Source organism: Gopherus evgoodei, chromosome 2 (genome assembly GCF_007399415.2).
Source record: "Gopherus evgoodei ecotype Sinaloan lineage chromosome 2, rGopEvg1_v1.p, whole genome shotgun sequence".
In the NCBI taxonomy this organism is placed as follows: domain Eukaryota; kingdom Metazoa; phylum Chordata; order Testudines; family Testudinidae; genus Gopherus; species Gopherus evgoodei.
In genome coordinates this window covers 112194270-112216523 of record NC_044323.1, presented here as the reverse complement: position 1 = coordinate 112216523, position 22254 = coordinate 112194270, and the positions used below count along the sequence as shown (strand labels likewise).

The 22254-nt window shown below is 41.4% G+C and overlaps 1 protein-coding gene across 1 annotated transcript; it reads left to right on the top strand.

Moving 5' to 3' along the window:
* Positions 1-4236: 4236 nt before the first annotated feature.
* On the top strand, positions 4237-18854 carry FRRS1L (ferric chelate reductase 1 like). Its single transcript, XM_030549365.1, has 5 exons — positions 4237-4450; positions 10703-10787; positions 11277-11415; positions 15688-15934; positions 16436-18854. Exons 1-5 carry the CDS (start codon positions 4237-4239, stop codon positions 16606-16608), a joined length of 858 nt encoding a protein of 285 aa, XP_030405225.1. The 3' UTR covers positions 16609-18854.
* The last annotated feature ends 3400 nt before the right edge of the window (positions 18855-22254 follow it).

Genomic DNA, 22254 nt, shown 5'->3' with positions numbered 1-22254 from the left:
TAGAAATGCAAACATATATTGTTAGAAGTTACAAGTGATACTAATTGTGTGTACCTTTAATGCTAGTGTGTAAACAGACAGTTCCTGTCTGTCACTATAACTATTAATTCAGAGATCAAAAGGGAATATTAACATTTAGATGAATCTTGGGTAAAATAATGTCATTGTCTATATGTGTCTTTGAAGTTTGTGATAGACTGCCTAATGGATACATTGCTTTATTTTAATATGTGTAGCTAATTACTGGTGGTGTTTAGAAAGCAAAAGGTTACATTAAAAGTGTATTGTTTAACCAGGACTGTGTGGTCAAGTGAATGCTAGAACACTGTATAAAAGCCTGTTGGATCCTGATTCTATCATCTCAGATCTGCTTGAGGCTTCATACAGGGGAAGCTTAAGCATAAAGACTGAACTCCCAGTCCTAAACTAGAACACCCTGAAATGATATTGAACATTGGACCGTAACCTATGAACTAAATTCTAAAGGAACTCTTTGCAGTTATGAAGCTCACCATCTCTGCAGTGAATCTGAACCTCAAGAATTAAACTCATGTCTGTATGTATATTGATCTTTTAACCATACTCTCTCTTCTGTTTTTTTTTTTAAATTTAGTTTAGTTGTTAATTGGCTGTAGCGTGTATTTGGGTAAGATCTGGAATATTCAATAACCTGGGAGGTAATGTGTCCGATCCTCTGGGATTGGTAGAACCTTTTCTTTTATATGATGAAATGAGATTTTCGGAAATCATCATATTTGACGTAGGTACCTGGATGGAGGCCTGAGGCTGGATCACTCTAAGGGGACTGTGTTGTTTGGACTTCTGAGTAACCAGTAAGGTAATAAAGAAGCTGTTTTATGCTGGCTTGGTAAATCTAAGTACTGGAATATCCACCAGCTTTAGGGGGATTGTCTGCCCCATTCTTTGCAGCTCACCCTAATTGACTGACCACAGCTGGCCCCCATTGGGACCCGGGTCAGACCCCCTTAATTATCTCTTTTCCAAGCTGAACAGTCTCAGTCTTTTCAATTTCTCCTCCTATGGAATCTATTCCATACTCCTAATCATTTTAGTTGCTCTTCTCTGTACCTTTTTCAATTCTAGCATAACTTTTTTGAGATGGGTAGACCCAAACTGCATGCGTTTTTTTTCAGTGTATTGGCCTACCATAGATTTATAGGGTAGCATTGTGATATTTACTGTTTTATTGTCTATCCCTTTCCTAATGGTTCCTACCACTTTATTGGCTTTTTGACTACTGCTACACATTAAACAGATATTTTCAGAAAACTATCCACGATGACTCCAAGATCTTTCTTGAGTGGTAATAACTGATGTAGACCCCATCATTTTATATGTATAGTTGGGATAATGTTTTCCAACATGCACTTCTTTGCATTTCTCAGCATTCAATTTCATCTGCCATTTTGTTGCGCAGTCACCCAGTCTTGTAAGATCCCTTTTTGTAACTCTTTGCAGTCTTTGGATTTACCTATCTTGAGTAATTTTGTATCGTCTGCAAACTTTGCCACCTCACTGTTTACCCCTTTTGCCATTGACTGTTTTTGAAATTCATGCCACAGAGGGCACAGGTCCATCTCCCCACCTGATGAATGCTATCCAGGAATGCTATCCAGGAATACAACACATGTGTAAGATACTACTATATAGCCAATATTCATAACTTCAGATACAAAGAGGATACATGCAGATAAACAGGATAATCAGACTTGGCAAATCAAAACTCTTCCATTGACACCTTACATGACATACCTTGTACAAGATTTGTTGCAATTGTATAACAGTGATAATATCAATGATATAAATGGTCATATTCAGTCATACACCATCAGAATGAGTCACTGTCTAACCTGATACTCAACCCAAGACTCCTAATTCCACATGCTCTAACCACACAATCACATTGTATCTCATATGCAGTCCTTTTTGTGGCATTGGCAACCAAGCAGTATATGAAACTATTGGGCAAAGAATATCAGGGAAAACCTTTATTACTAGGAAACACAGCAGATAGGATGACCAGATGTCCCAATTTTATAGGGACATTCATGATTTTTGGGTCTTTTTCTTATATGGGCTCCTATTACTGCGCCCCCAGCCCCATCCTGATTTTTCACATTTGCCATATGGTCACCCTAATGGCAGGGCATGATTAATGTCTGCACAGGAGGGAGGAACTCTAGACCGGATCCTCAGCTACTGTAAATCAGCATAACTCCACTGAAGTTAAGGACAGTGAACTGACTCTAGGTATCATTGTGGATTCCATATCAATACCTGTAATAAATAATAAAGATCCTAAAATGTTTATAACTGTACAGCATAATCCAGTATTTACTGTGCAGCATCCTCCCTGTCAAAGTGCTTTAAGGCCTTTTTGTATGCAGGGAAACAGATTATGCAGCTCACAGCTGTTCCATTGCTGAGTAAATGCTTCAACAGCAGTTGATGAGCTATATTTAAGGGGAAAATCTTCATCAGACTTATTTTTTTGTCAAAAAAGAATAAGATGTAATATTAGTTACCTTCCTGTTATCCTGATCTACTAGTATCTCTAGCTTGCTTGCATATATATACCTGCCCCTGGAAATTTCCACTACATGCATCTGAAGAAGTAGGTATTCACCTACGAAAGCTCATGCTCCAAAACCTCTGTTAATCTACAAGGTGCCACAGGATTCTTTGCTGCTTTTAGTTTCTCTCTAGCAATACCAAGTTTGGTAGCAACAAGTGGCTCACTCAATATTTGATGTTTTAGCCTGATGTTGCTCCCCTATAGCTTTCTGCAGGTTACCTGGGAGTGTGGTGCATTTATATCAGGCCTAAAACACTTTTGCACTTTTTTCTTTACTTTTTTTCTAAAATTTCTAGCTTCTCTACTCAGCTAACATATTCCCATTTACTGACTTCTGCTTCTGTGCACCACTGTCCTCTACTGGATACTCAAAGGTTTATTCTGAACTCCATAGTTAAGGAGCATAAATTATGTGGCAATTATAGCAGAGGATAAATAACTGGGAGCAAGAGTGGCCCACAGAAGAGCATTTTAAAAATCAATATTAATAGACAAAATTAAAGGTTTTCACTTTTAAATCAGTCTATGTACTGATATGGGCCTCTATAGTATCTAGAGCCTGGTTTACTTAAATAGTTTCTTTTAAAACTATTTTTAGCATCAGATAATGTAAATAAGCATGGCAATATTAAAATTTTAAAATGTAATGAAGACACTAGAAATGCATATAACGGAGGCAAAAGGTTCAGGCCCTGCAATTAACATTAGCGTATAGGAATCACAATTCAGGAAGCTCTAAAACACATGCTTAACTTTAAGAAGGTACTTAAGTCCCACAGTGGATCAGTTGGTGAATACCACCAAAGGGCTATGCCTGGAAGTATACCCAATACTTTTGTTGCATGGGAGCGAAGTCATTAGTCAGAACGTCTGTGGTGCGTTATTTACTGATGTGGGGGGGGGAGCTTATGAATGTGGGTTCATTTACATTACCACCCTCTGCCGATCCCTTTACTGGTTTTTTCCTTCAGTGCTCAGTAAGAATCTGCTTGTTTCAGTTTATTTGCCTTGGGAAATTATCTCTACCCCATTCTCTCACACCAGGGCAAAGTGATGACATCTGTGGACAAGCCAAGCCACAAGGTCCTACGCATTTTCCGTGGAGCTCACTTTTCAGCGGATGATCCCCCCCCCCCCGTTTGCCTCTTTCCTCCAGCGCCACGTGAGTCATTTCAGTGCAGTAACCAAAGTGATTTACCTGGGAGTAGGAAGCGCATTAGAGGGAAATGTCTCCTTCTCATCCTAAACAGTTCCCTTCACTCCAAACCTTTCACTACTTCGGAGCAGAGGGCGTTTGCCCTGCCACCAGTCTGCATTCTCACGGGTGAACGAAGAGCCCATCCTGCCCCCTTGGAAGCCGGTGGGGTCGATCCCCTCGTCTCAGATTTCCTGATTGGTCCCTACACTGGGGGGGCGCTTGAGCTCAGCCCCTCCTTTCTCATCAACCACTCGCTGCCATGGGGGCTCTCTGCACGGGTCACGGGGAGAGGGAGGCCTGGGAGCCCCCCATTCCAGCTGGGGGGCGCACAGCCCCTAGGAGCCCGCTGCCCCTCCCCTCGCAGGACGCCGCGAGCAGCCAGAGGCGGAGGAGGGCGCTGCTGCATGCCTCGCTCTGCGCCTCTCCCGGCTGCGGGGCCGCCATGTCTCCGCTGCGCTGGGGCGCTTGGCTGCTGCTGCTCGCCGGCCCCGCAGCCTCCACCGCCAGCCCGGCAGACGAGAGCGGCGGGGCGCGGGGCGGGGGCCGCGGGGACGGGGAACGTGGGGCCGGGGACGAGCCGCAGCGGCAGCACCACGACTCCTCGTACGGCACCTTCGCCAGCGAGTTCTACGACCTGCGCTACCTCTCCGAGGAGGGTGAGGAGGGCGCGGGGTGGGGAGCCTCCTGCTGGGGCAGGAGGAGGAAGGTGCAACCCCCTGCCCCGTGAGATGCTCCGGGGCCCGGGATGGGGGGGTGTAGTGAGCTGGGGGATGAAGCATGCAGCAAGGGGAGGGAGAGGAGCTCGATGCACTGGGGTGTGTGTGTGAAACATGCAGGAATGAAGGGGAGAGTGGAGCTGAAATGCACTGGGGAGGGGGAGAGCATGCACCAAAGAGAGCGGGAGAATGGAGCTGGATGCACGGGGGAGGAGGGGTGAAGCATATACAGGAAAGAGGGGAATAATGAAGCTAAATGCACTGGGACATGGGCGTGGGGATGGAGCATGCACCCGAGGGGAAGGAGAGAAGGAGCTGGATGCACGGGGGAGAATGAAACATGCAGGAATGAGGGGGAGAGTGGAGCTGAAATGCACTGAGACGGTGGGGGTGGGGAGGGAGACTGGAGCTGGATGCATTGGGGGGGCCGAATGGGGGGAGCTGGATGCATCAGGAGCAGGAAGCTGCACCAAGGCCGGTGGAGGGTTCATGGTGGGGAGATGGGCTGCTCCCTTCTCGCCCCGCTCCTGGCCGGGTCTGCGCCCCCGTCGCCCAGCTGTCTCTGTGCGATGCGGCTCCACGGCACAGACCGCGGCGTTTCAGCACGTTGGCTAGTAACTCGGCGGTGCTGGTTCCCTGCTGTGGCCGGGCGGGGGCCTCCAACTCGCTGCTGTGGGGTGGCACTTTCTGGGGCACGTTTGGAGCCAGCCCCACACCCGACGGCTCTAGTTCTGCAGGGCCCTGTGGCTCCCACCGCAGGCTCAGTCGGGGGCGGTGCCGAAGGGGAGTGTGGGAGGCCTGGTGCAAGGGTTGCAGTAGATTGAGGCTCGTGGGAAAGGAAGAGGAAGAGAGAAATCTGCCCTGCTGTGGGTCGAAGCTGTGTTTTGGGTGTCAGACATGTTTTCTATTCACAATGAAATGGTCTTCATCATGGGAAAGAGGGCGGGCAAAATGAGCATATTTCCCCGTCCTCTCCCTGGCTTGGGCACCCCTCCTTTTGGCTGGGGTGCTGAGAGGTCTACCTTGTGTCTCTGTTTACAGTAACCATTACTGTTGTCCCCAGGCTTTGGAGCAAGAACTTGGTATCAGGCACTGCAACAGTGCTGGGGTCACAGGGATGCCTAATGCTGTGCTCCCCTCTTTTTTGCAGGGAATACAACCTTGTCTCTCCTAGAGCACACTCAGGTGTTATCCTCTTGGCACATTTAGCCTACAAGGCTGTGTATCCAAGTCTCTATTACCACCACTTGCAGTTTGAAATCAGGGCTCACATGTACTCCCATTGGGCAGGAGACCTGTTCCACTGGATCTCATGCAGAGATTCTAAGACCCAGTTAGGTTTCACTTTTCTCTTAGCAGAATATCTGCCCATTTTATCGATGGTTCTGAGGTGCAGTCCATCTTCTGTCCTCAACCATCTATGCTATGGCAGCCAAGCATTCTCTTTTCACAGGTTACCTTGGTATAAAGATGACCTGTGACAGATGAAGCATATAGGCTTGAGACTAATGTTCTTGACAAAAATCACACAGTCACATTGATTGCAATATTGTTTTAAATGATGATAGAGAAAAAATCTTTTTTCACCATCTGTGAAATCCATTTGTCAGAGCATCTCCAGGAGTTTGATGGGTTGATCATGCCTGGTTGCCTCCACTCAGATACAAGAGTCAGTTCTTTCTTACCATGAGAAGTTTTCTAGTTGCTGTGCTGACAAGATTGATGTGATTTAGATTAAAAAGTCTGGCTGCTTTTGTGGTTGCAAAACCATTTCTGGAGGGGATAAATATATCATCTTCTCTGGCACAGTCCTGGACAGTTTCAGTCACAGAATTTCTAGCTACAGCCTTTGAGTTGGAGCCTTTACTTAATTTAACTAGCCAAGAAAGGTATTACATCCATTATCTGTTGATACTGCTAGTGACTCCTTAAAGGAAGGTTGCTTACCAGCATCCCTCACATAAACAGTTGTTAGGGTTTTGTTTACCATAGCAATCTTACCAGTAATTGCCCTGTTCCTAATCTTACCTTTGGGAGAAAGATTATTGATAGAAATTGTGGATTTGGTACGAAAGCTGTACTAGTTACACTGATCTCTTAGCAATGGAAAGTATTCTCACTGATTATTAGATCAGTCAGAAGCCCTTCATTCATTTGTGACAAGATTTTCGCTGACCTTTTTGCAGAGTATAGCTATTTTAGACAGTGTTGCACTTGAGTAGTTCTTTCTTTCCTCTCTGAGAAATCCCAATAGGTGATTTGGGGCAAGAACTTGGAATCAGGCACTGCGACAGGATTCCACAGGTTCCATATATTAGTGGAGATCAGCCAATGAGGTGGAGCTATTGACAATCTCTAAGATTTAAACCCATGGAGGTTGGAGAAGGACATTCTATTGAAGGACTATCAGTTTAGGAATTCACCCTTTGCTGGTTGGGTAGAATATGAGTAGCTGATCTTTGGGCCACAGTGAAAGGCCCATCTTGTTTTCTCAGGCTTTTGCCTGAGTGGCTGTGCTGGTGTATAATTTCATAAGGGGTGAAGAAGTCTGATTATTTTTTAACTTTTAAAAAGCCATGCGTTATGTCAAATATATATGTGCCTAGATATGTATTGAGCATATTTTATACTTTTTAAAATAAATGGGGCTGAACTTTAAAGCTTCAAACTTAATGTGTGGCTGAACATCGTATAGCTGCTTGAAAATGTAGAGGAAGGGAAGGAGTTAAATAACTAGGTTTTAGGCAATGAAAACTTTCCTTTGCTTGCATAAAGTAAAAGCTTGTAGTTACATTGCTGCCTGAAGCACTATTGAGTGGTGCAATAGAGCATAGCTCCAATAGTATTATAGTGATGGTTGTGTTTCTGTTGAGTGGTGCAGCTTAAAACTCCTGAGGAAGTGAAAATGCAGCTGCAGAACTTCTTAGTACCACAGCTAGTTCTTTCTTTTTATGTCAGTTGAAGAAAAGAATATCAAATTCAAATACCAACAAAAAGGTTGAAAACCTGAACCCAGAAAGATCAGGAAATTCAAAATGTAAGGTTTCAAAAACAATGTTCACTCAGCCTCATTCCACAAAGTGTATTGGTGCTAAGTGGACAAGTGAACATTGGTTTTGGAGCCCTGACTATTTCATTATCTGGTTGTTTTGTGTTCAGATTTATGTAATGTATTTTATCTTTAAACCGTCTTTTACCTTTTGATTTAATATAAAATTCATTTTAATTCTTAATGCAGAATTAATCAAAAAGGCCCTGTACATATCTGGGTTGGTGAACTGAAACTGTATTGGTTTAACAGCACTAGACTTTTAACACTCATATATGGACAGAGACTGAGGAAACCTGGGCTCACTGCGTAGTTCTGCCACAGACTGCCTAAGGTCACACAGGAAATCACTTATTCTCTCTTAGTGGGATTTTTAAAAGTGCCTAAGAGAGTTAGGTGATCAGTGCCCATTGAAAGCTCATAGGAGTTAGGTGTCTTCAGATACTTTTGAAAATCCAGTCCTCTGTGACCAGGATCTCTGGGGTGGGGGGCCACACTGAGATTACTTAAATCAGGGCAAACTGCAAAGAATGGGGCAGACAATATTTAGATTCTTCATCTTCTAGAATAACCTTACTGATTACACAGAAGCCAGAACATAGCAACCCAGCCTTTGGGTTCCCCTCCAGACAGCCAAGTCAAATATGAAAGTTCTACCAATCCCAAATGATTGGACACATTAGCTCCCAAGCTAATGAATATTGCAGATCTTATCCAAATATACGCTTACAGCCAATTCTTATGAGTACAGTTCTGAGATCATTTTCATAGTAGAGATGGTGAGCTTTCTAGTTGCAAAGAATTCTTAGAATTAGTCCATAATTTCAGTCCAGTGTTTCATACCCCGGGTGATCCAGATGTGACTGGAAATCTCAGTCTTATGACTCAGACTTCCCTCAAAATAAAGCTCAAGCAGATCTGAGATGAAAGGATCAGACCCCAAGAATACTTTTTACAATTCCTGGGCAACACAGAGTTCTTGAATGAATAATAGGCATTTGATGTAACCTCCTGTTTCCCAAACATTACTGGTGATTAACATAAGGTAATTTATCCATTAAGCAGTTCATCACAGACTTTAAAAGACACATAGACAATGACATTATCACACTCACACTTCATCTAAATCAGGGTTCTCAAATTTCCGGCCCATGGGCCATCTGTGGCCTGAGAACTTTCCCAATATGGCCCACGGGGCTTCAGCAATTTTGGGGCCAGGTCTCTCGCTTGGCCTTGCCTGCCCCAGGTGCTTGACCCCACATGTCCTCCAGGCAATTTGCAGTGGCCCAGGGCCACCACCGGCGGCGCAGTGGAGCTGCGCAGCTTCTGCCTGCTCTCTCCAATTGTCTGCTGGCCCCTCCCTACAGTCCTGGGTGGGGCGGGGCCTCCACGTGCTGCCCCCTGCGGCCAATGGGAAGCTGTGGAGGTGGTGCCTGGGGGCAGCAGCATATGGAGGACCCTGGCCCACCCTGCCTTGGAGCCCCATGTAAGCACCGCACCCCCTGACCTCCCTCCCAGAGCCTGCGCCCCATCCCCACACCCACGAGCCCCCAAACTCCCTCCCAGAGCCTGCACCCCTTCTCCTTCCCACACACCCCCTGCTGCCCCCAAAGTCTCTCCTAGAGCTTGCACCCCTCCCCCTCCTTCCTCCCAGAGCCTGAAACCCCAACCCCTCCTGCTGCACTCCTGCCCCAGCCCAGAGCCTGCACCCAGCACCCAAACTCCATCACAGAGCCTGCACCCCAGACCCCCTCCCCCACCCAATCTCCCTCCCAGAGCCCAATCTCACCCCTTCTGCACTCAAACTCCCTCCCAGTCCCCTACCCCAGGCCTCTTCCCCCATCCAGGCTCCCTCCCAGAGTCTTAGGCAGATGTGGGGTGGAGTTTGGGGGGGGGCGTGTTCTGCGCAGCATGAGTGACATTATTGGCCTTCTTGGAAGATTTGAGGACTGGCACTGGCCCTAAGCTAAGTTGAGTTTGAGACCCCTGATCTAAATGTTAATAGTCCCTTTTGATTTCTGAATCAATAGCTATAGTAATAGACAGGTCCTGTCTGTTTACATGGTTAACATCTTACAAGATATAAGTAAACACATACAATTATTATTACTTCTAATTCTCTAACAATATAGGTGTACATTTCAAAGTTCTTGCCTATCTAACATGGAATTGCCCAAATTACCATTTACACATTTTTCTAACATGTCTCTAAAGCAGGGGTGGCCAACCTGAGCCTGAGAACGAGCCAGAATTTACCAATGTACATTGCCAAAGAGCCACAGTAATATGTGCGCAGCCCCCCATCAGCTTCCCCGCCCTGCTCCCAGCGCCTCCCACCCACTGGCAGCCCCGCCAGTCAGCGCTTCCCCATCCCTCCCTGCAGCTCCTGATCACCTGTTTCGTGGTGTGCAGGAGGCTCCGGGGGGTGGGGGCGGAGGAGGAGAGTATGGCAGGCTCACAGGAGGGGGTGGGAAAGGGTGGAGTGGGAGCAGGGCCTGTGGCAGAGTGAGGGGTTGAGCAGTGAGCACCCCCCAGCACATTGGAAAGTTGGCACCTGTAGCTCCAGCCCTGGAGTCAGTGCCTATACAAGGAGCAGCATATTAACTTCTGAAGAGCCGCATGTGGCTCTGGAGCAACAGGTTGGCCACCCCTGCTCTAAAGATTGAATCTGGGTCATTTAGCCTGTGAGCTGCTTAAGCCTTTCTGGCCATGTGTCACAGCCTCAGTGCCCCATCTTTAAAAGGGAAGTAATGGACTCAGTTCTCCACTGGATACAAAGCTCAAGGGCAGTGGAGGAGGGACTAGGAAGGAGCTGATTGCAGATCCCTGATTCCTCACTGACTTGTGGAAAGACCTTCTGCCAGCAGAGAATAAGGTGTAGTGGCCTCTGGCTCCACTACTTCCCCATCCCTCAAAATGCATTTAGCAAACAAGATAATCCAGCCCAATAATACTTTCTCTTATCTACTCTTTGCATGTTTTGTCTAGTTAAATTGGAGCTCTTCAGGGCAGCACAATGAAGGCCTAATCTTGGTTGGGGCCTCTTAGATACTATTCTAATATAGATAAATAATAACAATGGCAATATTTGGATGTATTTCTCTGCATTCATTATTTAATGGTGGTTTATTCTGATTATACAGGTTACCCTTTCCCTACTGCTCCTCCTGTGGATCCATTTGCAAAAATTAAAGTGGATGATTGTGGAAAAACCAAGGGATGCTTTAGGTTGGTGTAGAATAAAAATGTAGACATCTTTCAGTTTATAAACATTACTTGACTTCACTAGGGACACTAGTAAATGTCCCACATTCATTTTACTAAATGTTTGTTGTCTGCAGATATTCAGCATGATTAGGGATTACGTTGTTCAACACTTGATGAGCACTTACGTAAATAGTCCCAATGAGATCAATGGACCACATCTCTGAATAAGTGTTCACCATAATGAGCCAACATTACCCTGGCTTACCATAAAGGGATAATTATTGTTAACACTGTAATTTATAGTATTGTCTATAAAATACAATATAGTATAGAAATGATATGTTCTACCAATATCTGAAAATTTTATTTATGCGATCACCAACATTAACAGCAAATCATGCTGTCTTTAAGTTTTTGATGTGGAAACACAGGTAAGCTATAACAAAAAACGCTGTTCATATTCTGAATGGTAGAAAAATGTACATGTTCTGTTTTTCCTATTTCATTCAGGTATGGTAAACCTGGATGTAATGCTGAGACTTGTGACTACTTTCTCAGTTATCGTAGAATAGGAGCTGATGTCGAGTTCGAGTTGAGTGCTGACACTGATGGCTGGGTGGCAGTAGGATTTTCTTCAGACAAGAAAATGGTAAGACCAACAACATTTAATGTTTCATGTTAACAAGTATACAAGCGTTTATGTATTAGAATAGGCACAGTTTATATCGGATTAGAAAAATATGTGGCAGATGTAGAGAAAGATACACTTTAATGCTTGCATAGTGCTTTTCATCTCTAGTTTGCAAGCCACTTTACAAAGGAGGGGTGAGTATTATTTACCCCAGTTTTACAGATTGGGAAGCAGAGCTGTAAAGAGAGGAAATGAAAATCAGACAGCAGCTGAGGAGATAGAACCCAGGCCTGCTGATGCCTGGTCAAGTTCCCTAGCCACTGGACTGTCCCACCTCCCTTCAGAATGAAAGACTACAGTGACCTTTGGCTTCTGCTGTTGAATGCAAGACTGTTAATGATAACTGTTAGATAAATGTCCCTCAGGAATGGTCTACACAGTATTTGGTCCTGCCATGAGGGCAGGGGACTGGACTCGATGATCTCTCGAGGTCCCTTCCAGTCCTAGAATCAATAATCTATGAATAATGACTTTGCACCATTTAATTCTAAAAAAAAATTCAAGAATAACAGGTTTGTCTTCAAAGTGTTCTGTACCGGTGTTTAATGGAGCAAAGTATACATCAGAAATTAGCGAAGGGTAAAGTTTTCTTAAATAAGTTAATTATTTTCCCATTGTACAAATCTTGGACTTAACCATTAAACTCTCAAGGAGATGCCCACTGCCTCTTTCCTCCACCAACACCCCACATTTCCAGAAAAGCCAGGTGAATTTAGAGAGAAAATTATTATTGCTAATTTAAATATATATGTTATATAAAGCAAGCCTATTTCAATTTGTTCTTTTGCTTTTTAAAAAAGTTTTTAAACAGGGTTGCCTCATATTTATACTTGTTTCTGTGATTTTTATATTTCAGAGCATTGTTTTTATTGGGGTTTTATGAGAAAGGCAAGAATTGAGGAATATAATTCTGTTATACAAATAGTGATTCTCAATGTATTTAAGCTTAGAACACAGTTTATATTGCTATCTATAATTGATTGCATATTGAAACATGCTCCCCATCTGCAACTGAAAATAGTGTTTATGTAATACATCCCAAGTCTGAGGGCAAGTGTAATTATAAAGTTGCATGTGGACTGTATACACTGGAAAATGAGCGAGTGTTTAATGGTCCTTTATCAGAGCCCACTGAAGCAGTAGAAAGACTCCCACTGATATCAGCCACTGACTTTGGACCAGGCCCAAAATGAGGAGCACAAAGAAAATGTGAGAGGAGATGCATTACCATTCTTCCCATGTATATGGTATTATGTTGGAAATAAAAGATATTAATCAGTCTGCCTCCAGTATGTGTCATGGAGTCTTAAGAAGTAGTTGTAGGGACACATTTTAAAAGGTATTTAAGAGCCTCAAGATCCAGATAGGCACTTAGTGGGATTTTCAAAAGTACATAGGCACTTAACTCTCCCAGGCAGGACCTGTCTGCACCTTTAAAAATCTGCCCCTAGTCTATATCAGGTTAACAGTGGTAACATGCAACCTTATCATATATCCAGTAGATGGCATCCCCGCACAATCATAATTTTAAAGTGAATGCTTTGGTTTTCAAACCTGCTATGTATGAGATGCTGTACATCACTTAATCAGGCTACAATGCCATTTGTCATTTCAGTCTTTATTGCTTATTGTATCTGTTAACTTCATGTATTTTTCCCAGTAATTTTCTGGCCAAACGAGTGTCCTAGAATATGTAGGTTTTGTTGTAAATGACTGTGAGCTTTGTGGCAACAGGGCTGCAGCACTCATTCCTCATCAACAAAATTCTGCCTTAGTGGAATCAAGTCCCTGTTTTTGGCCTGAGCAGCCAGCCAGAGTTCAGGGAAGAAAACAATCTTGATTCTTTGATGGATTATTTCTTCATTGCCCCGTGCCGCTCTTTCTTTGTCTTGAATAGCATAATGCTCATTCCATTTTTGTGTTCTCTCTTGTTAAGATTTTGTACTCCTTTCCTATTAACTTAGGTTCAGATTTTATTATTTTTATTTGTTGACTCAGAACCATATTCTGATACACTTGCTCATGCTGAATAGTACATTACTCCACTATTTGTCCAGTTGAAGTGGATGGGACCACTCATGGAATGTGTTGCCACCCTTTGTGAGCAAAGGTGTCAGAGTCTGGCCCTTATTTATTCAGTGCCAACAATGTGCTTGTCACTGTAGTATGCTTAGAAATAAGGACAACCTATGTCTTGAAGCACTTACAGTCTAAAAGACATAAAAGTTGGACCCACCCAGAACTCCAGAGGTAGGGGTAATTAGTAGGGCTTTGTTTGTTTCACCTATAACTATTATGAATTAACTTTTTGTGGGCATAATGCAAGAAGTCCATATTTAGGAGGGATTTCAATGAGGAGAAAGTAGTTGTTCATGGTGAACTGAGGTTGAGAGGTCATTCCATACAAAGGGGGCACTGTAGAAAAAATGCACAGAGATGGGTGGAGAAGAAGGAACTGAATAGGGCGTCATGTTTGGCATCACTGGCAGAGTTATGGGGTGGGGGAACCTGATAGGAAAAAAAACCCAAGATGTGGGGCAGGGTGGAGTTCTGCAGAACCTTACCAACAAAGATCTAGGAAGTTTAAATCAATGTGGCATGTAAAGGAGAACCAGTAGAAAGATTCCAAATGAGGATGATATGGCAAGAACAACTAGGCACAGAAAATAATTAAATATCCATAGTTTTTTTAAAATTGATTGGGTTGATGTGTTAGGGAGCTACACTTCAATTTTGACTACAGAATAGTTCAAAACAACATTTTAACTTGGTTTTGTGTTTGTTTTTTTAACGTGGAAGGTGTTATTTAAAAAAAAAAGACTCTCCTTGTCCTTAGAGGTGAAGAATTTTTGCTCAAACTTATAAAATTATATATATATATATATATATATATATATATATATATATATATATATATATCAAACCTTGAAAGTTTTTGAAAACTGTGACTGAAACAGGTTAGAATGGAAGTCCTTATATAAACTTCAACTGTAGCAGTCACCACTTCTCCCACAATAATACTGAGCACCTGGAGCTTTTCAAGTTCATGTCATACCTAGTTCTTCCATTTTTCAGCAGTTTTATAAGAATCTACACAGCAGTGGCAGCTAAATTAATGTGCCACCCCTTACTTTGTCCATATCCATTTTGTTCCCCCAAACCAGTTTGTGCTACCAGGATTAGGTGAGAAAGACAATTATGGATCTTTTGCAACATGCATAAAAGAACAGACTTACTTAAGGATGAAGTCAGCAGGCATTATTGCCTCCTTCACTGTGACACACTGATGACATTAGTACTATGGCTGTGGGGTATGTTGTTAGCCAGTACTAACATCTACAACACTGGCAGTAACCCAATCTTTACTTGCCAACAACCTACAAAACTTTTAAGATTTATTCCTGATACTAATGCTTCTGGAGGGCTATACTTTTGGAAGTAATATTGTGCCCTGAATGGTTCAGTGTCTTTTCTGCGTCAACAGTGTTTTTGAATAATTATTTTAGGAATACAGTACTTCTGTGAAAAGCCTGCACAGGTAATTGTCATAACACTTTTTTTTTCATCCACTTGTTTGTTTCTTAGATTGTGTTTCTTGTCACTGCCTACAATATGTGCAGAATCAAATTTGCCATTTAACTGAATTCCTACTTTGCACTTAGGTGATGCATAATAAGGGAAGGAATTACGAAAAAACTATTGAATTAAAGTGGATTCTTTGCAGTTATGCAATTATCCCTTCAGATATTTTAGATTTGTTTCCTGCTGTTGATTAGATTATATAACATTTAATGTAATGGAACTTTGCACCCCAAAAGTTCTGTTCTTCCTCTGTTTTTGTTGTGGTACAATATCTGGGAAGTTTGTCTAATATGAACAATAAAAAAAGTTAATTTAAGTAACAAGAAAGAAAAAGTATGTCAGAGAGTTGCCCTCCTACTAGGATTTAGTATACGTCTTGGGGAAAATCAAAAAGTGGCTTGCATACCCATAAACAGATAGAAAAAGTAAATATTACCATTGACATTTTGCTGCACAATTTGCAGGAGGAAGTATCCAGGGATTTGTACAAAGAGGGGGGGAACTAGAGCCTTTATTATGGTCAGCTTTCATAGTGAAAATTAAGTAATGTGAATATTTTTATGGATATGAAAAAAATTATTACATGTTGTTGAGTTTTTTCTTTCTAAAAGTAAAAGAACTCTGAATCATTTCTTTCTTACCATGTAGGGTGGAGATGATGTCATGGCTTGTGTTCATGATGATAATGGAAGGGTCCGAATACAGCACTTTTATAATGTTGGTCAGTGGGCTAAAGAGATCCAGCGAAATCCAGCTAGAGATGAAGAAGGGATTTTTGAAAACAATCGTGTGACTTGTCGATTTAAACGTCCTGTGTATGTTCCCAGAGATGAAACTATTGTAGATCTTCACTTGAGCTGGTACTATTTGTTTGCTTGGGGTCCAGCAATTCAGGGTAAGTTCAGGCCACAACTGCGTTCTTCAATCTATTCCATCATTGTAAAAGGAATTAAAATAGTTTGCAAAAAATGTTCAGATTTCTGTTTACAATAGCAGTGTGTGTATCTATGTAAATTCAGGGGGCAGTGTCAAGTAATATTATAATTCCTTACCTACTTTTTTTGATTATCTCTACTCCCAAAAGCTAAAATTGATTGCTTCAAAAATTACCAGTCCATAATTCTTCTGAAGGATATTGTTCATAGTTCAGGTTTCGTATGATTTATTCAGAGTTTTACCTTCTGACACTATGTTAACTGTTGATGTAATGCTGTGTTTTTGTGAAGATTTCCTATTTGGCTAGAAACACCATTTTAAACTTATGAAAATTCTTCTTTTTATATAGTGATGAGCAATAAGAGGAGGCGAGGTTATCTAGCAGAAAAGAAATAGAAATCAGAAGTGGTTTAATTCACATGCTATGCTCATCTCTTTTTCTATCCTTTGTCTATTAAAGGTTCTATAACTCGGCATGACATAGACTCACCGCCTGTATCAGAGCGTGTTGTCAGTATTTACAAGTATGAAGACATTTTTATGCCATCAGCTGCCTATCAAACCTTTTCTTCTCCATTCTGTTTGCTTCTTATTGTTGCACTGACCTTTTATTTATTGATGGGAACCCCATGATCACAGCTGGATATGTATGGAAGATTGTGAGAATTTGTTAGTGAGAGTTCCTCAGGATGGGTGCATTTTCTGTTGGAATTCGTATCACATCGTCTAGCTGCTTTGTTGACAATTTCATCTTCTCAGCAAGAAAATAACCTCTCCTTTGAGCAGTAAAGATGTGCCAAATAATTAAGAATAATCAAGGAGCAAGTAACAAACCATTTCCAGTGTAACTACTAGTTGTTTAATGAAAAATACTTTTGTAAAATATGTGTGTGTATGTTGGGGGGGATTTAGTAATGGACATGTAGAATCAAATTATTTAGTACACAATTTTCTTCAAGAAATAAAAGTTGGGGAAATATTGTCTGTTAAATACTTGTGGTGCAGATAGCACACCTGTTTCTGAACTCAAAGTCAGGGTAATGTCACTGCACTGATGTTTAATAAGGACTGCTTTGTGATAATGGGCTTTCATCTCCCAACATACTTCGAAAAGCAACTCACAGGCCTAAATGGTTCTGGTGCTTTCCAAAACCAGAAAATGCTTCACATTCCCAGTACAAACAAAATTAAACTTTCCATTACAGAATTCTAATAACTGTCTATGCTATGAAAATAATTCTTAGACACAGCCATACTTAAGAAGCTTTTTATTAATGAGAGATGATGGTAAATAAACAAGGAAAAAGAAAATTAATGTTGGTATAAATTCTTCATGATACAGAAAAATTCCTAAAAATATAGAAGCCCCTGCAAGCCATAAGTCATCTTCCAATAGGCAAAGTATGTTTTCTTTTTTTATGAAAAAATGTTACTTAGATGTAAATGTCTTTTAAACAGCTGTTTTGCAGTAACCCTAAGGTATCTGTTCTCACCTTGCTATGTGCCCTAAATCCCATTCATGTTAAAGATGAGAAGCAGCAGCAGCTCATTGTTCCCAGAGCAATGTAAACATGATCTATGGTCCTAATATGGGAATAAATAAAAAGAGCCTTAATTTCAGTTCCATCAGAGGACCATAGGTAAAGTCATATTTATCCAGTGAGGAAAAAGACAATTCAAGCATGACAATAGATTTGAATTTTTTATCCTTAAAAGAATTTTTTATCCTTACAAAAATGGAAAGAAAATAGTTAATTGTTATTGGAAATGGGAGTTGCAGAAATGTATCAAATGATAAATAGATCACAACTCATTCTAAAATGTTTTGGGTTATTGCTGTATATTTTCACTGTCTACATGATAGGGAATTTAAGATTACCTTAAACTGGGAAGCACCTGTCTCTTTAAATACCTGATCTTGCAGATAACACGCACAAATCTTCCATCCACTCAAGTGGGACTTCTACATGCTTAAGGGGTTGCAGGTTCAGTCCCTAATTTATACTATGGTATTAGGCTGTTTTACCAAGAGTACACAGGTCTTGGCATGTTTGAGAACTCTTTAGCTCTGTGTTCTTGTAGAGCAGGGGTTCTCAAACTGGAGATCACAAGGTTATTACACGGGGGGTCGTGAGCTGTCAACCTCCACTCCAAACCCTGCTTTGCCTCCGGCATTTATGATGGTGTTAAATATATAAAAAGTGTTTTTTATTTATAAGGGATGTCGCTCTCAGAGGTTGGATGTCGCTCTCAGAGGTTTGCTATGTGAAAGAGGTCACCAGTAAAAAAGTTTGAGAGCCACTCTTGTAGAGCGTCTTCGAGATGATGTTTTCCTCTTAGTTACTGCATGGTGAGGCAATAAGAAAAAAAATAATTGGAGTTTTGTAATTTTGTGCATCATTACTCAATGTAAAATTTAAAGGTTGATTTTTTTAAGGCTTTGCATTCCTCAAAACTATGTGCTTAAAGTATGTACATTTTTGGTTTAAATGATTGCCTCCCTAGCAAGCTTTTTTTTTATATTTAAAATTGCAACATTTGTTTCAAAAAAGGAGTATTAGAAAAGAAGTTTAAAGTGTAAAGTGCTTCATAAATAGTGACTTTATCTTAGTGCATTTCAGTAAGTGATCCTTTTGTACCTGATTAACCAACTAATTAAATATGTCAGATCCTTGTCCCTGATAAGGTCTGCTTTGTGGAACTCTGGGAGCAAATCATAGCCTTAATGTGTCCTAAGCAGACAGCTTAGATTCCTCTGGTATAGCAGAAGCCTTTGATGGCATAGATCTGGGTAGCTGGCTCTATGCTATAGTCCAGGGGTAGGCAACCTATGGCACGTGTGCCAAAGGTGGCACGTGAACTGATTTTCAGTGGCACTCACACTGCCTGGGTCCTGGCCACCAGTCTGGGGGGCTTTTGCATTTTAATTTAATTTTAAATGAAGCTTCTTAAACATTTAAAAAAAACCTTATTTACTTTACATACAACAATAATTTTATTTATATATTATAGACTTATAGAAAGAGACCTTCTAAAAAACATTAAAATTATCACTGGCACGCGAAACCTTAAATTTAGAGCAAATAAATGAAGACTCGGCACACCACTTCTGAAAGGTTGCCTACCCCTGCCATAGTCTCTAACACTGGAGAGAAGAATGTGGTCAGAGCTTGCTGTGTGTCCCATGTGCTGCTTAAATTACAGCAAGGAGCCTGTTCAGCATTCAGCCTAGGGCCAGTTTTACTACCAGCATAAGTTAAAGCAGTCTCAGGCCTGCTCTAATTTAAAGGCACTTGCAGTAACCCCCAAGGGGCTGTTCCAGCAGCTGTCGATTACTGGAGCATGACACAAATGTACCTTTGGCTCTCCTGCCTCCACTTGACTCCTGGCAAGCCCTCAAAATTGAGGTCAGTATATACAAAGGCAGTAAAAATAACACTGAAGTACAAAGAGAGATTTAATCAACCTTACAAAAGTAAACAGATTCAGAGCTGAGGCTAAACCTTAGCACTTATTGTATTCCTTTGTGTCATGCTAGTGGAGAATATACACTATTTCAGATTACAGAGCTTTCAGGGCTGGTGGCTGAGACTATGCTGTACATTAAGGCAAAAGTTTGCCTTCACTTTCGGATTCTGTTTTTGTGAGTTAAATGTTTACCCTTTACCTGACATTAATGCATTTTTTTTCTGTTGTACTTTCCTTTTGTCCAGATATTAGTAGCAGATTGCATTTTTATAGTACCTTCCATCCAAGGATCTCAAAGTGATTAGCAGGCCCTATTTAGCCTTCCTTAATAATAGAGATAAATACAGCAAGTCTACAAAAAAAAAAAGTGAGAGAGAGAGAAACGATACTATTTTTTAGGTTTTCCATTGATGTTTTGAGTTTGTATTCATTAATTATTCTAGTATACCATAATTTTACATACTTTACTGATATTAAAAAGGCATAATCCCTGCCCCAAAGAATTTAAAATTAAAGGGGAAATGAAAGAGGGTTTAAGGAGAGTAGAAGGCAGCAAACAGCCATTGAGGATTAGCGGTTTGAGAGTGGAAAATAGTGGAAAAGTAGAACTGCTTGGCCAAGAACAGAGCAGAAGGAAGAAAGAACAAGCCTACAGGGAAGAAAGTTGGCAAGATCATGGGATTTTTTCCATGAGCATCTCTACACAGCAGGAACAGAGATAATAAAGGTGAGGAGAGAAACAAGGCTAGGAACTTAATATTTATTCTGTATTGGAAAGATATTATCTACAGCAAAGTCCCCTTTTCACTACAGCATCACTGCAATCTTGCTTGCTAAACAAATTAGGCATTTTAAATTGTTTAGACGGTGTCTCCAACTACCTAGAACAAGGATCAGCAACCTTTGCCATGCAGCTCCCCAGGGTAAGCACCCTGGCGGGCCGGGCCAGTTCGTTTACCTGCCACGTCTGCAAGTTCAGCCTATCATGGCTCCCATTGGCCACAGTTCGCTGCTCCAGGCCAATGGGGGTTGCGGGAAGCGGCGCGGGCCAAGGGATGTGCTGGCCACCACTTCCCGATGCCCCATTGGTGAACCGCTTGCAGTGGGAGCCGCGATTGGCCGAACCTGCGGACGTGGCAGGTAAACAAACTGGCCTGGCTCACCAGGGTGCTTACCCTGGCGAGCCGTGTGCCAAAGGTTGCCGATCCCTGACCTAGAATAACAGAGTCTTCTGGCAATGCCTATCACCCTTTCTCCCCCAAGTGAGAATTGGGTACGTGGTAGTTATAGTAGCACCAGGTTGGAAATGAGACATCAGAAGCAACCCAGTTTCAGAATTTTCACTAAGGAAGGTAAAGTTGCTTGGGCTGTTAATATTTGGAGAGGACAGGAAGAGGGTGAAACTGCAGCAACTCTATAATTCAGTTTGGAAGGATTAGATTTTTGTTAGTAAATGTAAATAAACATTGATTTCAACAAACCAACAAAATATTTTCACTGATAAGTGAAATTTACAGATAGGCTTGAACACGTACTAGAGTTTGATTTAAGTATATGTACTTTGTATATTTTGTAGTGGTGATGTTGACAATTTGTGTTAATGGTTCTAAAGCTTTAACACTTTGAATTTCCAATTCTTCTGCCATTAAATAATTGTCTGCTCCCCATAATTTCCCCAAACTGTGAAAATTTATATCAAATAAAAATGGGACAAATGCTTTCTCTATAATTTTGCATAACTGAAAATTGAAATAGACAGAAATTGAAAAAAATGCTTCAAAATAAACATTGATATTATTGGTCAGTTATAGTAAAAAATTGAATTCTGCCAAGCCTAACTATAACAGAGAGTAAAGGTCTGGACTTTAGTGAAATTTGACTCCTGAAATAATACCTCTTTAGTAGTAACCAAGCATAGCCCATAACTGCTTCGTATATGTTGTTGTTTTAAATACTAAAAAGGAGTAGTTAGTCCCCGATATGATGAAGTACTGTAAACTTGCTTTACATTTTTTATTGCTTATGGAGGGTGCCCTGGAAACTAAAGTCCTCTTTACCCACAGAAGCTGTATGCAGCAATGCATGCTTCTTCATACCTCCCTAACTAATATGTATCAACCCTGACTGGGAGAGGGTTGTTTAGTCTCCATACCAAATCATTTCTTAGCCTACTTACTGAGATTACTAATGAATTGGCTATTAAAGAACAGTTTCAAAAGGCTTCAATTTTGTGTACAAGGTGAATTAATTGTACATAGTTACCTGGCACACATGTACAAATGCAGGCACAGGAATGTGCATGGAAATTTTGCATGTACACAATTAGGAGGCCTTTGGAAATATAGCCCTGATTGGTCTTTTCCAACATTATCTGTATAACCAACGAAAGGCATTAGTTACCACCAGGAGCCATGTATCTGTAAAAAAATAAAAATAGCTGTGAGTTCTGCTTATTATGTTAATCATAGTGTTATCTTGTGCTCCCTTTGTCTGTCTTCACTGGTTGCCTCTCATTTTGTACATAGATTGTAAGTTCCTTGGAGCAAGAATCAGATTTTTGTTATATGTGAACAGTGCCTGGTGCAATGGGACCCTGATCCTCCACTAGAGCTTCTAAATACTACCACAAGACAAATAATAAATATAATAATAATTTGGCCTGTTTTTCCACAAAAAAAGAATGAGATAGGAAAGAGAGAGAAAAAGAAGCTGGAAGGGAAACACAGCAGAAGACTCCCTTTACTTTCATAAAGACAAATAACATGCAGTTTGTTTATAGTAGAAAAGCTCATAAAATCTAAATTACAACAT